Source organism: Elaeis guineensis, chromosome 8 (genome assembly GCF_000442705.2).
Source record: "Elaeis guineensis isolate ETL-2024a chromosome 8, EG11, whole genome shotgun sequence".
NCBI classification, from domain to species: Eukaryota; Viridiplantae; Streptophyta; class Magnoliopsida; order Arecales; family Arecaceae; genus Elaeis; species Elaeis guineensis.
This window is the reverse complement of record NC_026000.2, coordinates 12727628-12741715: the sequence shown is the minus strand read 5'-3', so window position 1 is coordinate 12741715 and position 14088 is coordinate 12727628. Positions and strand designations below refer to the sequence as shown.

At 37.1% G+C, this 14088-nt stretch overlaps 1 protein-coding gene across 3 annotated transcripts; it reads right to left on the bottom strand.

Moving 5' to 3' along the window:
* Positions 1 to 1129: 1129 nt before the first annotated feature.
* LOC105050140 (probable E3 ubiquitin-protein ligase HIP1) lies at positions 1130 to 11344 on the bottom strand. 3 transcript variants are annotated; one of them, XM_029266121.2, is made up of 7 exons: positions 11011 to 11341; positions 6015 to 6890; positions 4993 to 5927; positions 3393 to 3443; positions 1992 to 2090; positions 1768 to 1911; positions 1130 to 1471 (listed from the first exon to the last, which is right to left on the bottom strand). In XM_029266121.2, the coding sequence occupies exons 2-7, from the start codon at positions 6775 to 6777 to the stop codon at positions 1340 to 1342; spliced, it is 2124 nt and encodes a 707-aa protein (XP_029121954.1). In that variant the 5' UTR covers positions 6778 to 6890; positions 11011 to 11341; the 3' UTR covers positions 1130 to 1339. The 3 variants fall into 3 exon arrangements, with proteins under 3 accessions (XP_029121954.1, XP_010928342.1, XP_073117757.1); XM_010930040.4 differs by having other exon boundaries at positions 4993 to 6890; XM_073261656.1 differs by lacking the exon at positions 3393 to 3443 and having other exon boundaries at positions 4993 to 6890; positions 11011 to 11344.
* Between the last annotated feature and the right edge of the window lie 2744 nt (positions 11345 to 14088).

Below are 14088 nucleotides of genomic sequence, written 5' to 3'. Positions count from 1 at the left end.
AGGTGTCTAGCAGCAAAATACATAAATACTTGCATTTTAAATAGGAATAGCAACCTGGATCAAATACAAAATAGATCAAAAATCTATCAAACCGAACTCTATTTTTATTAAATAGATCAAAAATCTAAATATGAATCTAATCATTTTATTAAATAGATAATCTAATCTTATCTGCACTGGGTTGGATGAGGTTGAAAGGATTAAGTGGGCTAAGCATTGCCATCCTAGAGTTTAGTGAGAGGTCATGATTTTCAATTAAATGGGACAGCCTGTTATTTTGTGTGGATAAGAATAGGACCAACCGTTTCTTCGAACAAGAGAAAAAAAGCTTTTTGTTTTTTAATGGGTAAGAATAAGACCAATTGCTTCTGGACCATTTAATTAAATGGGACTCATGTTTCTTTTTTCTTTAAACTTTCCCGGAGACAAAAAAAAATAAAAAAAAAGAAAAACTTGTAATTTCTAAAGTGGGAAACATACAGCTCATTTATATGCCAAACAAAACAGGCTCTGAAATCTGATTGAACGAATATTTGTATTTTAATGAGGGTTTATGTATAAGAAAGAGTTTTGATACAGTACAAGATTGCGTAGATCACTTCAAAAGATCAAATAAATTTCGACACCATGGATGCAATGTTCATTCATCATAAGTCATTACCAGACCAAGAAACTTGGCATGCAGCATTTGAAATATGGTATCTCTAACTTCATTCAAAATTTGGCACGTAAGTTCTACCACCTGGTTTTGAGGTTTTAGCCTTTGACTTGTCTTAACTTCTCAAACAGTCCTGAATCCAACAACTGAAGGCAGAATTCACACTCATAAAACATAAGTGTACAAGTCACCATGCAATCTAAATTATGTTTCAGTAAGAATTCCAAAAGGCCAAATTGGCATGCACCAGCCCCACTGCCTAGAAGCTTATCAACCCCACTCTTAATTACTGCCGCTATCTTTGACAAGGCTCAGGATAGTGCTACCTAAGGAAGTAGTCACACAGCTGAAGGATTAATACATGGTTCCGAGAGGAACCGCAGATTCCATCATATCACCTACAAACCTGACTTCCAGTCTATATAGTCAAGAGAACCAAGCATATTCATGAAACCTAACAATCTCCAGATGGGGCATATGAAATGTTTAACTTTAAGGAATTACCAATTTCAAGTTATGGTAAAAATTGCCAAGGGCAAAACTTGGCAAAAAACATGGAGAACATAATATCCATCGTCGTATCGATTTTAGTGAAACAGATTAAATAAAATCACTCATTTTGCTCGAAGCTCACCATATTCTCTGATTTGAAATGGGGGGGTTGCATGCCACCCTTCTGTTTCAGGTTGCTAGAGCAGTTGTTTTACAAATGGGACACAAGTTCTTCATCAGCAGCCATTGTTTGATGCAGGCAGTGTGGAAGTCATGCCCACAATCCAAAGTCCCCAGATCCTCTCCTTCGATGTATTCTTCCTGCAAGAAAAAAAGAAAACAGAACAATTTAGCAAAGATGCTGATTATCTATGATAACATGCAAATGAGAACACTACCCGAGATGTCCGTTGGACATTCAACACTGCCACATGAATCTCGTGTGAATACAAGGAAAATGGAGATGAGTAGCATGCAATTCTAAATCATGGGGGAAGGATAAGAACAAACTGCAAGCGCTATTGCAGTCATGCTTGAGTGGTAACAAACCGTCGCACGCATTGCACGTGTCCAATATCTAGTAAAAGAGAAGACTAATGCATTAAGAAATAGATTACCTGGCAAATGCAGCATGGTTCGGCTTCCACAGATGAATCTGATGTTACGAATGTACATTTTTGCTGCTTCAAGCACTTTAAAATCATTTCCTCACTAAGTCCCGTGCTTACATTTCCTATCCGTTCTTCCAATGCCAACAATTCCTGGAGATAAAATGACGCTTACATTTGGAGTTCCTTCAATTGAAATGAAGATGGATAACCAAAAAGGGATTGTCTACTACCTCATAAGACATATTATCTACATCAAGCCGCATGTCCCTATGCCTGTCATGCAAATCACCACCACCAAAGAATGCAGAGTGGTCAAAGACAAAAAGATCCTGCACAAATACCACCACTGCAGGTCAAAATCACATGGCATAGAAGATTATCTCTTTTTTTTTTCTTTTCTTTTTTTTAGGAAAAAAAAGAAAAAAGCTTTTGGAACAAGTCAGAAGCGGTCCGATGATCAAAATTAAAAAGAATGTTTTAGGAACAGTCAGAAAGGCACTTCGATGATCAAATTTCATATATTATTGCTGGTCTGGCATAGCCTTTTGTTCTCTCTTCATTTGGGGACCGCGTTTATGAGCTTAAAATAGGTAGCCAAAAAGGTAAGTTCATAGGTCTGTCTACCACCAAACTACCCATTAAGGTTTCAAGGCAGGCCACTCTTTTTTTTTCTCAAAAAGATACCATGACAGGACTTTTGGTATCAACTTAAAGGGTTGACATCAGGTTGCAAACCAGCAATAAAACTATGTTAAACTTTGATGGATCATAACTTGATCATTCGACGAAAAAGCTCATTGGTTAAAGTTGAGGTCAAGGTCAGATTATCATGGACGTTCAGCATAAGATGGGCCAATAAATAGACATTGTACAGCAGTACATAGAGTGTGTCATGAAGAACCTCAAAAACAAGCTACTGATATGAAATAAGAAAATGCACATACATGTTCCTCAGTTATCAACATATATCACATGGTATCAAGCAGAACAAAGTCTAGCTGGAAAAAGCAAAACAGAGAGGGTAGAAAGAACAGCACCCTCTGCCAACCAAAAAAATCAAATGTTCATTTCAAACCCCACTGTGTGTCTGTGTTTGTGCAAAATTGGCATCAGAGAGTGAACAGCATTGAGGGAGGCAGCAGGGAAGACATTTGACAGCTGAGACGAACACATGAGGAGGGTTGGGGGTCAGCTGGTTCCGATCTCACATTAGTTCTGAAGGGGCTTCAATGGGAAAGAGGTATAATCAAGTGGCTGACTGGAACAACAGAGCTATGTACAACCACTTTATATTACATAAAGTTGTACTTGGAGTTGACGTAAATGTGAAGGATAAAGACTTCAAATTATGATTTAAATTGATAAACAGCCAGGGCCATGCCACTAGCCACAAACCCAAACTAGTGGTCAGACTAGCAAAATTTCGCCAGATCATCAATCCAGCTGGCCATTTGCACAAAAGCCAAGCTGCGGGAACAAAAAGTAATGCTCACAAGTTACGGCTATGCTCCACATGTCCTCATCCCTTGGTGGCACATACAACATACACAAAGCTATATAGTCACTAAACCACTGCATATATTAGTTGCACACACAGTAATGCAGATAACAACAACATAATAACCACTGACCTCAAATCGTAAATTTTCTCCATGTCGGATGAGATCTAGTGCATTACGAATCTGCCACAGAGAGAAAAATCTAATGAACTAAGATGGTGAAGTGACCTTCCTATGATTGACAGCAATAGTATGCTTCCATATTTCTGATGAAGAAATGCATATGAAAATAACAGAATCCTAGAAAAAGAAAACCATTAAACAACTTGAGCTAGATAAAGGACAGAATGCTAAAAATTTCAATGGCTGCTTCGGAAGCCCATACTGACAATCATGAAGATTTTGTAACAGGTTGGGGATAATCAAAAAAATCTATAAGCATGACTAATAAAAAGAATTAAACTTGAAAGCTTAACACTAACCGGAAACCAACATGAAGATTCTGTAACAGCAGGAAATATCTATGAGAATGATTAAAAAAGAATTAAACTGGCAACCTCAATACTAACCACAAAACTCTAGCAAATGGTCCTGGGGTGTTTCTCCTTCATGAGGCAACCTTGGCTGGATAACTTAGGGATACAGCTCTTTATGTGTTGAGCAGCTTCTAGAATGAGGATCCTAACATTTTTTTTCTTTTTCTGAAAGCAAGATGGAAAAGGAAATGCAAGTATAGAACACCTAATTAAATGCCAATTGTTAATTTGGATATTGCACCATTTTAAGCCACTCTCGAAGGCACAACTTTGATATAGTTCACCTTCTTATATCATTTCTTCAATTTGATGCACACCTTAAACTTACAAGGGTATTCTAATGACTGTTCAAGAACCACCATTCATCCTTTAATGGTCATTTGGTTTTATTATGCCTGCTTCAGGTTACCCTGTGAGTGAAATGTTTTTATCATCCATCGAGCTAGGGCACGCCCCTTTCCAATAAATAAATAACAGTAACCATGTATTTCAGTAAATAAATGATTAACAATCATGTGATAATTCTGATGACATGCTTCTTTTTTAAGTCCAGTACTGCAACAAATAAGTGATAAACTCTATAATGCTACAAAAGGTAGCCTGCCAAAATGTTCATATATAAGACTGCTTTTCCATGCAAACATCCTTTGTATCCGTCTGTTTTACCTAAAAGACCCTCTAGACATTGGAAGCTTCCAACATGGTCCGAAGTTGCACCAGAAGTGTTTGCAAATCCATGTTTGTTGATCCAATAATTACATTATAAATCCATTATGCATATACCAAAGTAACCAGACCTGTTTTTGTCCAAACCAGCCAGGCTATTTCTGCCAAAACTTAATACTTTTAGAAAGAAGTTTGTTTGAACCTTTATTGAACTCAACCTGCTTGGTACTCACCATCAAAATGCAATTGCATATGTATCTATTGTGATGTACTTACAGATAGATTCATGAACACAAAGCCTCACTACAAGTAAAAAATATATTAACCACATGCTTTTATTGTAAAACCTGTCCTTATCACTCTGTAAGTAAATATAATTATCAGCAGATCAGCTTTCCCAGGCTCACCATTAAATGTCCATAGACGTTCATATTATACCAAGAAAAGCATTACTCCTTGCAAGAGTATAGCTATATTAAACAAAAACCTCGGTAAAGACTGACATGAAGATGAATGTATCACAAGCATACCTCTGATATCATCCTGCTTCTTCTCTCTCTTGCAGCTGCCAGAGTCCGCAGGGGAATGCCTGGAATACCGTCACTCCGGCGGTCCATTATAACTGCTGACCTCGTGTATGGTTGTTGATGGCCACGGAAACCAGCTCCAGATTGGCGGCCTCCAATCTCTTGTGAGGAAGAAGAGTGGCCATGGCGTGGATGCAGATTGCTTCTCTGATCTCTAGATTCAGTGCTGCCTGAAGGAAATAGGGATCTACGGACAATTTCTGATAAAATCCGGTGACGATTGCTTCGCGAATTTTGATGAGACATCCAATTTGGTCCTGATGATTGATGACTCCCTGCAGCAGAGCCAGTTCGTGATGTGGGCACTGCATTTCCTGGTATGGTTGTGCTTCCATTTGTCAAAATCCAACTTGATGGATCTTGCACCAAATGTCTGGCATTAGATGGGGGAACAATCACTGAGTGCTCTGAAACATTGTTCCTTGGCACACTCCTTGTGCTGGACTCTTCAACAGCTGATCGTTCACCTGCAATGACTTGAGAACTTGAAGAACTACCAATTCTTGGAATGGCAGTCCCATTCCATGGAAAAGAGTGCCCATTTGAAGACAAATCAGGAAAGATTGGTGTGTGAGGCTGGCCATGTGAACTTGCACCTGCAACTACTAGCCTAGATTCCACCCGCTGATTTAAAGGGTTAGGCGAAGAAGAAGGTTGATGGACGGACCAAGGATTAGAATGCCTCGTAGTATTCCCTTGGGGCCATAGATCAGGTGGAGACAAATCAATCTGATGCGCAGAGTTTATTCTCATTCGAGTATTTCTCTGAAAGCTTCCTGTGTTTCCTTCTGAGCTATTAAAAGGATGGTGATCATAAGCCACTGCTCTTGCAGCGATGTCCGTCCTTGGGTTCAGTTGTTCTTCAGGAGGAATTGTGCCTGTTAGATGACCGGATGAGATAGATATATTTAAACTAGTAATGTCACTATGATGAGCAGAAACAGAGCCCAACAAACTATTCTCACTTTGGTTAAAGCAACTTGAACTTCCACTTGTTGAAGACTGCCCAGAAACTCCTTCTATGTTCTTTCTCTTGCATGACAAGTGTCGACCATCCAATGTACCTCCTTGTCTACCTCCACTATCATCTGACAAAAATTCAACCCCCCTGGAAGAACTTCCAAAATTATCTGAAGAACCACCAGATGGAAAGACATGTTGGTGCTGCAAGAAGCCTGAACTGTAAGGATGAGGATATAGCCCAGGTTCTAGGTTCTGGCTGCTTATACCAACATATGCTGCATTGTAGTCTGCATTCTGAGAAAATCCATTAGCACTGGAAATTTGTGAAAACGACTGACCATTTTCCACCTGATGGCTGTTAAGATTCATATTCACATTCTCCAAAGAAAGCAAATTGGTTCCTTCAGACCAACTTCCTTCTATCCTTGGTCCACCTCCCCGATTAACTGTCCGAGAAGATGCCCATCCCTGTTCGATTTTTGTTTCATCATGGCTGCCCTGGTTTAGTATGTGCTCGTTAGAGCTAGGTTCGCCTCTACTCCAAGTACCTAAGCCAGCACTTGCTTGACTGGACATATTTCCATATGATGAATTTACATCACCAGATGATAGTAGATTTCCTGGTAAGTTCTGGGACTCTACTGGATTAAGAAGCAAATCATTCCAGTATATTTGTTGATCTCTGCCTAAGCTGCTTGAATTGGACCCTTGGTCAAATTCAAATGTCTCAGAGAAGGACCCTACAGTACTCCTTTGCCCTTGCATCAGGGTCAGTTTGTTCACCTCTTGAGGACTTTAAAATAAGTATCAAAGTGTACTTCAATACAAACAGTTAGTCATATGCAGTAATTCAGCTCGATGGGTTGAACAAGAGCAACCTGCATAAGGTATAAAATTTGTAAAAGAAGTAGATTTTATGCCAGTGTTTATTTCAAGAAATTACAGAGACATAATATAGTACTAAATGATCATAGGCCCTATCATAAAAACTGAAAGTATAAATAGAAACTTGCAAAATACACACTTTGTAGAAAGAAACACAACATATAAGTTTAAAAGCTAGCAATTTACAAAATCCTTAATTTAAATGGATGAACTGTTTTCCATTTTATATTCACTCCTACCAAAAAAGAACCCAAAAATAAATAAGCACAAAGGAAGGGTATTTCCTTGGAGATTTAGAACTATTTTGCATGAAATGGTTCCAAAAATGTTAATTGTTTTCACAGCAAAAGGAAACTTAAACTTCAAGATCTGTTTTTCCCACCATCACTCTCCAAAATGCACATTAGAGATCCACTAGACCTAATGTAAAGTGAAAATAACCAGCAAACTTTGCTCTATTTTTAATAGGAAAAACTCCGAGTATATGCCTGATTTTCTTTCTAATTCTCCTTTGAGGAAGCTATCTAGTGTAGGTGCTTCATAAGACTCAGCAGCCATACAAATAATTTGGTTATTTATGAAAGAAGTAGCATCATCTACCTGCAACTTCGAAATTCTAAGATACCTTTATTGACCTCTAAAGCATGATCTAAGGGTTAATGGTTAGATATTCTAGCTTAAGACTGTGCTCTTAACATAGTAAGTTCTATCAGCTCATAAAATGAAGCCAGCAAATATCAATGTAAAAACAATCAGCTTAACAGCCATCGATCAATATCAATGAATAATGAAGACTGCTCATTTGGAAATTCCAAACACCTTTGTCATTTGTGTCAATATAAACAGGCTGGCATATTAATATATTTGACTCAATGATTTATGATGAGATTGCAAATTTGACACATAAATGTTATGTCTCTCATCGTGAAAGGCGGTTCTGCCATTTTTAAGTTTATGTCTATGTTTTGATTTACAATGAAGTTGCGCTGTTTGTATGATTCACCTGAATATACAGAATCACAATAGAATTTCCTCTAGGACAATTAGAGGCTATTTTTTTTTTTTGTATACTAGAAGTGCAGGCTATAGTGCGGCTAATATTACACAAGCATGCTTCATGAGATACATGGACTCCATCTACAAGTTTTATTAAGACAACAAAAGGTCAATGGTAATATGGGTCTATATAAAACTTTTCTTCCTCCTTGTAGTTCGAGATGTGGCTAACTAATTAGGTCAGAAGGAGGTAGATTCCTCCATTATCCACATCATTGAATAGATGCTAAAACAGACTGAGAAATCAATCCTACTATGTACTAATAAGATGAATCAAATAGCATCCACAGGTTTTATTATGTCCAGAACACCTTTCTCACTATAACCAAATTTTAAAGCATGCATGTTATACTAGGGGTGGTCATCGGGTCAGGTTGGGTCAAAAATTCATCAACCTGAAACCGGCCTATTTATTAAATAACTCAAAAAGTCAGATCTAAACCCGACTTGTTATTAAATAGGTATCCCAAACCGACCCGTATAACCCCTTTATTAAAGAGGTCAAGTTAGGTTAAATAGGCTCAACAGGTTGAGTGTGTTTTTAACAGATTAAATGGATTTAAATAGGTTAAACAGGTTAAAAAGGTCGGGTTAAATAGGATAGAAACAGATTAAGCAGGTTTTAAATTGGTCAAATGGATTGGATTATTAACCCAATCCAATTATTAAACAAGTCAAAATGGATTAAACGGATCAAAGGTCTAAACTTGAACTTGACCCATTTAATAAATAGATCTAGACAGGTTGACCCATTTAAGACAAACTCATTTATATCAAATCTAAACCTGCTTAAAGTGGGTCGTTTATGGGTTGGATTTACGGACCGGGTCATAAATTCCACTCCTACATTACACAGCCCATGTTTCATTCAAATTTCATTATGTGGTTCATACACAGTACTCATATATACGATTAACACCACATATGCATGCAGATTAAAGGTCTAAACTAGCACTTGACCCATTTAATAAATAGATCTAGATAGGTTGACCCATTTAAGACTCAAACTCATTTATATCAAACCTAAACCTGCTTAAAGTGGGTCGTTTGTGGGTCGAGTTTACGGATTGGGTCATAAATTCCACTCCTACATTACACCGCCCATGTTTCATTCAAATTTCATGATATGGTTCGTACACAGTACTCATATATACGATTGACACCACATATGCATACAAAACGATGGAAACCTAATGACAAGCCAAACATAGAGTAATTATTTAACACTTCCTATTAAATTACTAGTTCCTCAATAAAAGACTTGCAACTTACTAGTAAGCTTACTTCACACACACACACACACACACACACACACACATACATATATCCACACACACACACACATACGCGATTGACACCACATATACATACAAACCACACACAAACACAAACACGCACATGCGTGCACAGACACACACAAACACGTCCCCACGCCCATGCCCATGCGTCCACACACACACACACCCCCACTCGGATGCACATGTGCACGTCTGCCCCCACGCGCATGCGCGCGCACACGCACGCACAGAGACATACATACATACATAAATACATATATGGGTATATAGGCAACATGCCATAATGCACGCAATTGATTTGCATGTGCCTACCACTGTTGGGCAAGATGTGACTTCATTGAGATATTAAGTTGATAAATATGCTCATATGGACAGCATAAGCATTTCACAAGCAGATTTATGACATTTTACAAAAGTTTTCAATAAGAATAAATGAAGAAGTGCACTATATATTTCCAGGACATTAATAGCAACGTATTTAAATCTTGTTATGCAAAATTCAACAAGACATCCACTTGCTAAGATGCAATCCTTTCAAAATATGGTTACAATGATAAAATTATTCACTTAGAAAAACATATTTTTTTAATCTTCATCTAATTCTATTGTTATTTGATGGATATCTAACCATCTAACATCGAATGTTCTACTTGTACTTGGCCTATGTGAAACTAGAGGATACCTTTGCTAGTAACAATAGCCTTGTCCACTGCATTATTTTAAAAAAAAATATTTAAGTGAACCAATGTTGTTCAAAAACTAGTGATAATTGTCATCCTATTGTGAAAAGTAATAATTATAATTGTTTCCATTAACATGTTTTAACAATACTCGAGCATATCATAAGATATCCAAATGTCTACTGCAACATGTCATGATATGCACAAGCTCATTTTTATTTCCTTGGGGATACACGACATGTTCCTTTCTATGTCATTTCAATCAATTTCTTCACAAGTGCTATCCAGATCTTCTTTTCCCTTTGGTATACAACAGTCTGGAATCTACAGAAATCTGATCAAAGACTAACTTGTGGTCATATATCAATCCTTCAAACTGTTTGGGTTAGCAATATAGCAGTTCTACATTGACTTGGTTACTCTATTCATCAATCCTAGCATTCACCTTTGGGCCACTTCAATTGCTAAGCATGTGGTAAAGGTAAGACTATCTCTCGTTTCTAAACAGGCAATTCAACAATCAAAATAGTGCCATAGCCATCGACTCAAAATCAAAAACAGAAGAGCAACCGGAAATAGTATAAAGGAGTGCCTGTTGTCCCTGGACGAGAAAAAGGAAAGTTCTTTGAAACCTAGCCACAAGATACAAACAAGAAAAACCAACGAAAAGAGACAATAGATGGAAACTTCTGTTGCAAATCATGTGAACGCCTCCTCTAGTGGCTACCGTTTCATGTTCTCAAGCCCACAGTAACCAAGATGCCAAAGCAAGCACGGCCCGAGACAACATCAACTAAAACAAATAAATAAATAAATAAAAATAAAAGAAAAGAAAGAAAAAAGAGAAACCATGATCTGATCTCCCGACACCAACCAACATTGACCACAAACAAGACCCAGATTCTCGAAATTTGATGCGAAAAAGGAAAAATTTTAGCAATCGAAGAACAACCATGATGCAACGAGCTTCTAAAACATATAAAGGTCAGATCTTTCCTCCAAAAAAATCGATAAACAAAAAAAAATCCACAAAAACGCAACAAATTAGATTCCAGATGATCGGATTCATCAAAACTTACCACAGAACCGCATAACGATTGAGAAATCCGAAAGATCGAAGAGCAAGAAGATCCGTTTGTCCCTCTCCCTGCAGATGATCTAGAAATAACTCCCCGGTCTCCCCTTGGCTTCCCTTATAGAATAGAACAAGGAAAACCCCGGGCCTTCTTTGATGGTTCGGAGAAAGGAAAGAGGAGAAGGGTGGGTGGGGAAACAGGGGAAGGGAGGAGGGGGTTTGGAATAGAAAGAGGGGAGGAGGAGGGGAGAAAGATAGAGAAGAGAAGTGATGGGGAATTTGGGGATTTTTTTTTTTTGTGCCCCTTGGAACGCTTTGGTGCCGCAGCTAATTCCAGAGTTAAAAATATATAGAGAAGAGAAGTAATGATAACAATGTGCATCAGCGGAGTGACTTGCCATAAATGCAGCCTCGCCTCTCACACATCATCTTTTGCTTTGTACTCCTAAATTTAATATTGTATATTTTTAAAGTTTTCCGGTATCCAATTTAAGTGACTTTATTTTTTGCTTCTTATTTAGTGAATAGTATATTTTCATATTTAAATTTAATTAGAGTGCCTTAACCAGCTAGCTAGATGACAAAATTGCAATATTGTTCGATTCTATTTTAAACTTCAAGAAATATGTTAAATAAGTTTCAATGTAAATCAGCAACTTTGGTAGCTTTTTTTTTTTTTTTTGGGTAAAGACCGGATTTGGTACTTGAAATTTGAAGTGGGTAGAAGGTTTTTATAGAAGTCATTTCTTTTGGTATTATGATTATATTTATGAAAAATTAAAATTTGGCTAGGAGTATGATTTTTAAAATAGTTATTTTCATCCGAAAATGGTAAAAAAAAATTAAAAAAAAATGTACTTTGTGAAGATTGGAGTTTCTTCACATTCGAGTAGCTGTGAAATAAAAAATAAATCTAAACCCCAAAATATTCCTAATACTTAACAATCACCTTATTTTTCTTTCCTAGAAACCAAACTTTGTATGACTTTTGGCATACCAGGGGAATTTGAATAGGAATAAGCGTGGTGGGTTTATTGTGATCAAATATGTGAAAATTTAGCTATCAACTATCTAAATTTATAAACCACAAGTTTTAGATTATCTACCAAATATATTTAGATTTACTTGAAGATGCTCATGTAGGTGGTTGGATTTGCGAGGACAGGCAGAGAGAGGGCCAGAAGTGAGAGAAGGAAAGGGAGCAGAAGATGAATCTGCCGTCTAAATATTTTTTCAATATTTTTTTTTTTAATTCCTTGAAAATTTATGATTACTGTACTTTTTATGCTTTCCTATTTTAGGAATGAGGCTCCAAGAATCAAGCTATTGGATTTTGGTAGGTTATACTTCTATTTGTTTTTGTAATAAAAAAAAATAAATTTCATGATATTTTTTGTTCTTTACCTTCTCCAGCCCCCAGGGACTTCAATGTGCCAGTTCCTGGGCCTAATCTATTTAGGACTTGAAAAATTTGGGTTTTCTAGACCCATGTCTTCATCACTAATTCAGAACATGGTTATGTATAAACTATTAATAAAGTTTTTTTTTTTTTTTGGGATATTGGGGGCAAAAATTCTTCAGAGACAAGTCCTATTGGAATGATAAAAGAATGCCGCAAGCCACCACGCCCTTGGTCTACGTCAATCAAACAAGCGGGAGAAGGGTCTAAACAAGCCATCCGCTCAACCCCCAATTGGCCAACTCGGTAAACCCATCTTTTTGGTATAATCTTGATCTATCTAAATGCGTCACCTTTGTCCATATCTTTGTCTCTTTTTATGCCCAATCTTCATGGCATCCATATTTGTGCGGTCACTCTTCTTGTGCATTGAAATTGCGCCTTAAATGCTTTTAATCAACCAGATGTTTGAAATACTAAATAATTTTGGAAAATTCAAATCAAAGGTGTTAGGTCACACCCTAATTGTTTGTCATCGATATGATATACTTGCACCATATTATCATTTATTAATAATATGGTACAATTATGATTAAGATTTTAATAAGATATGTCAGATTATATTATTTAGAGCTTATCACTTGTGCTATATGTTTGTTGCAAATATATTTAAGCGGTACTTGATTGGAGGGAGTGGGGTCTGAAATCGAAATAGAAATGGATGATTTTCATTTCAACCGTTTGATTGAGAGAAGTCTTATTCAGATTCCAGATGGAATGTGAATGGCTCAATCTACGTAGAGATTAATTCTGACTCTCTCTTACGGATTTAAATTTTCATTCTGATTTCGATTATGATCACGAACCAAATACTTCGGAAAATTTGATCATCCTGATTTCAATTCCAATCCATTCCGATTCTAGTCGCGAACCAAGCATCTCCTTAGTTCCATCGAGTTTTATTTTGCAATATAATCATTCAGTCGAAAGGGATGCTTGGTTGGTGACTAGAATTAAAATCGAAATGGATTGGAATGGGAATCGAAATAACCAAATGCTCTGAAGTATTTGGTTTATGACTGAAATCATAATAGAAATTTGAATCCGGCTTGAGTTTTAAATAGATTGAGCATTTCCATTTCACTCCGAAATCGAAATTGGAATGGGACTCCTCTCTACCAGACGGCTAGAATGAGAGTTGCTCGTTCCGATTTTCATTTCAGACCTCCATTCTCTCGAACCAAGCATCTTTTAATTAATCTTTTCGTCAACTATTTATCAACTAGATTAGTCCAATCCCGACCTAAATCCCCTCCTAGTTTGGAGTTTGGACTGTGCAACAACGGACCACAGGAAATTACAGCCTATCATATCGATAAATTGGCCACTATGTTTTCTTCTTGGTAAACTGCATTGTTGAATTGAAAGAACTTTTTAGTTTGACTATTCGTAGGAAGAAAAGTAAGCAAGTCTTCCACTTTATAATGTAACGTTAGGTATGACCAATTAATTCCTGAAGCATGTGAACAAAAAAAAAAAAAAAAGGGAAACTTCTTCGCTATCACACATTAATAGAAATTTTTATCAACATCAACCCAATTTCTAATGCTTCTCTAGCCCGTCTTGCCCATCCTTCTCTCTTTCCCATAAACGCATGCTCTCTCTCTCTCTCACACACACACA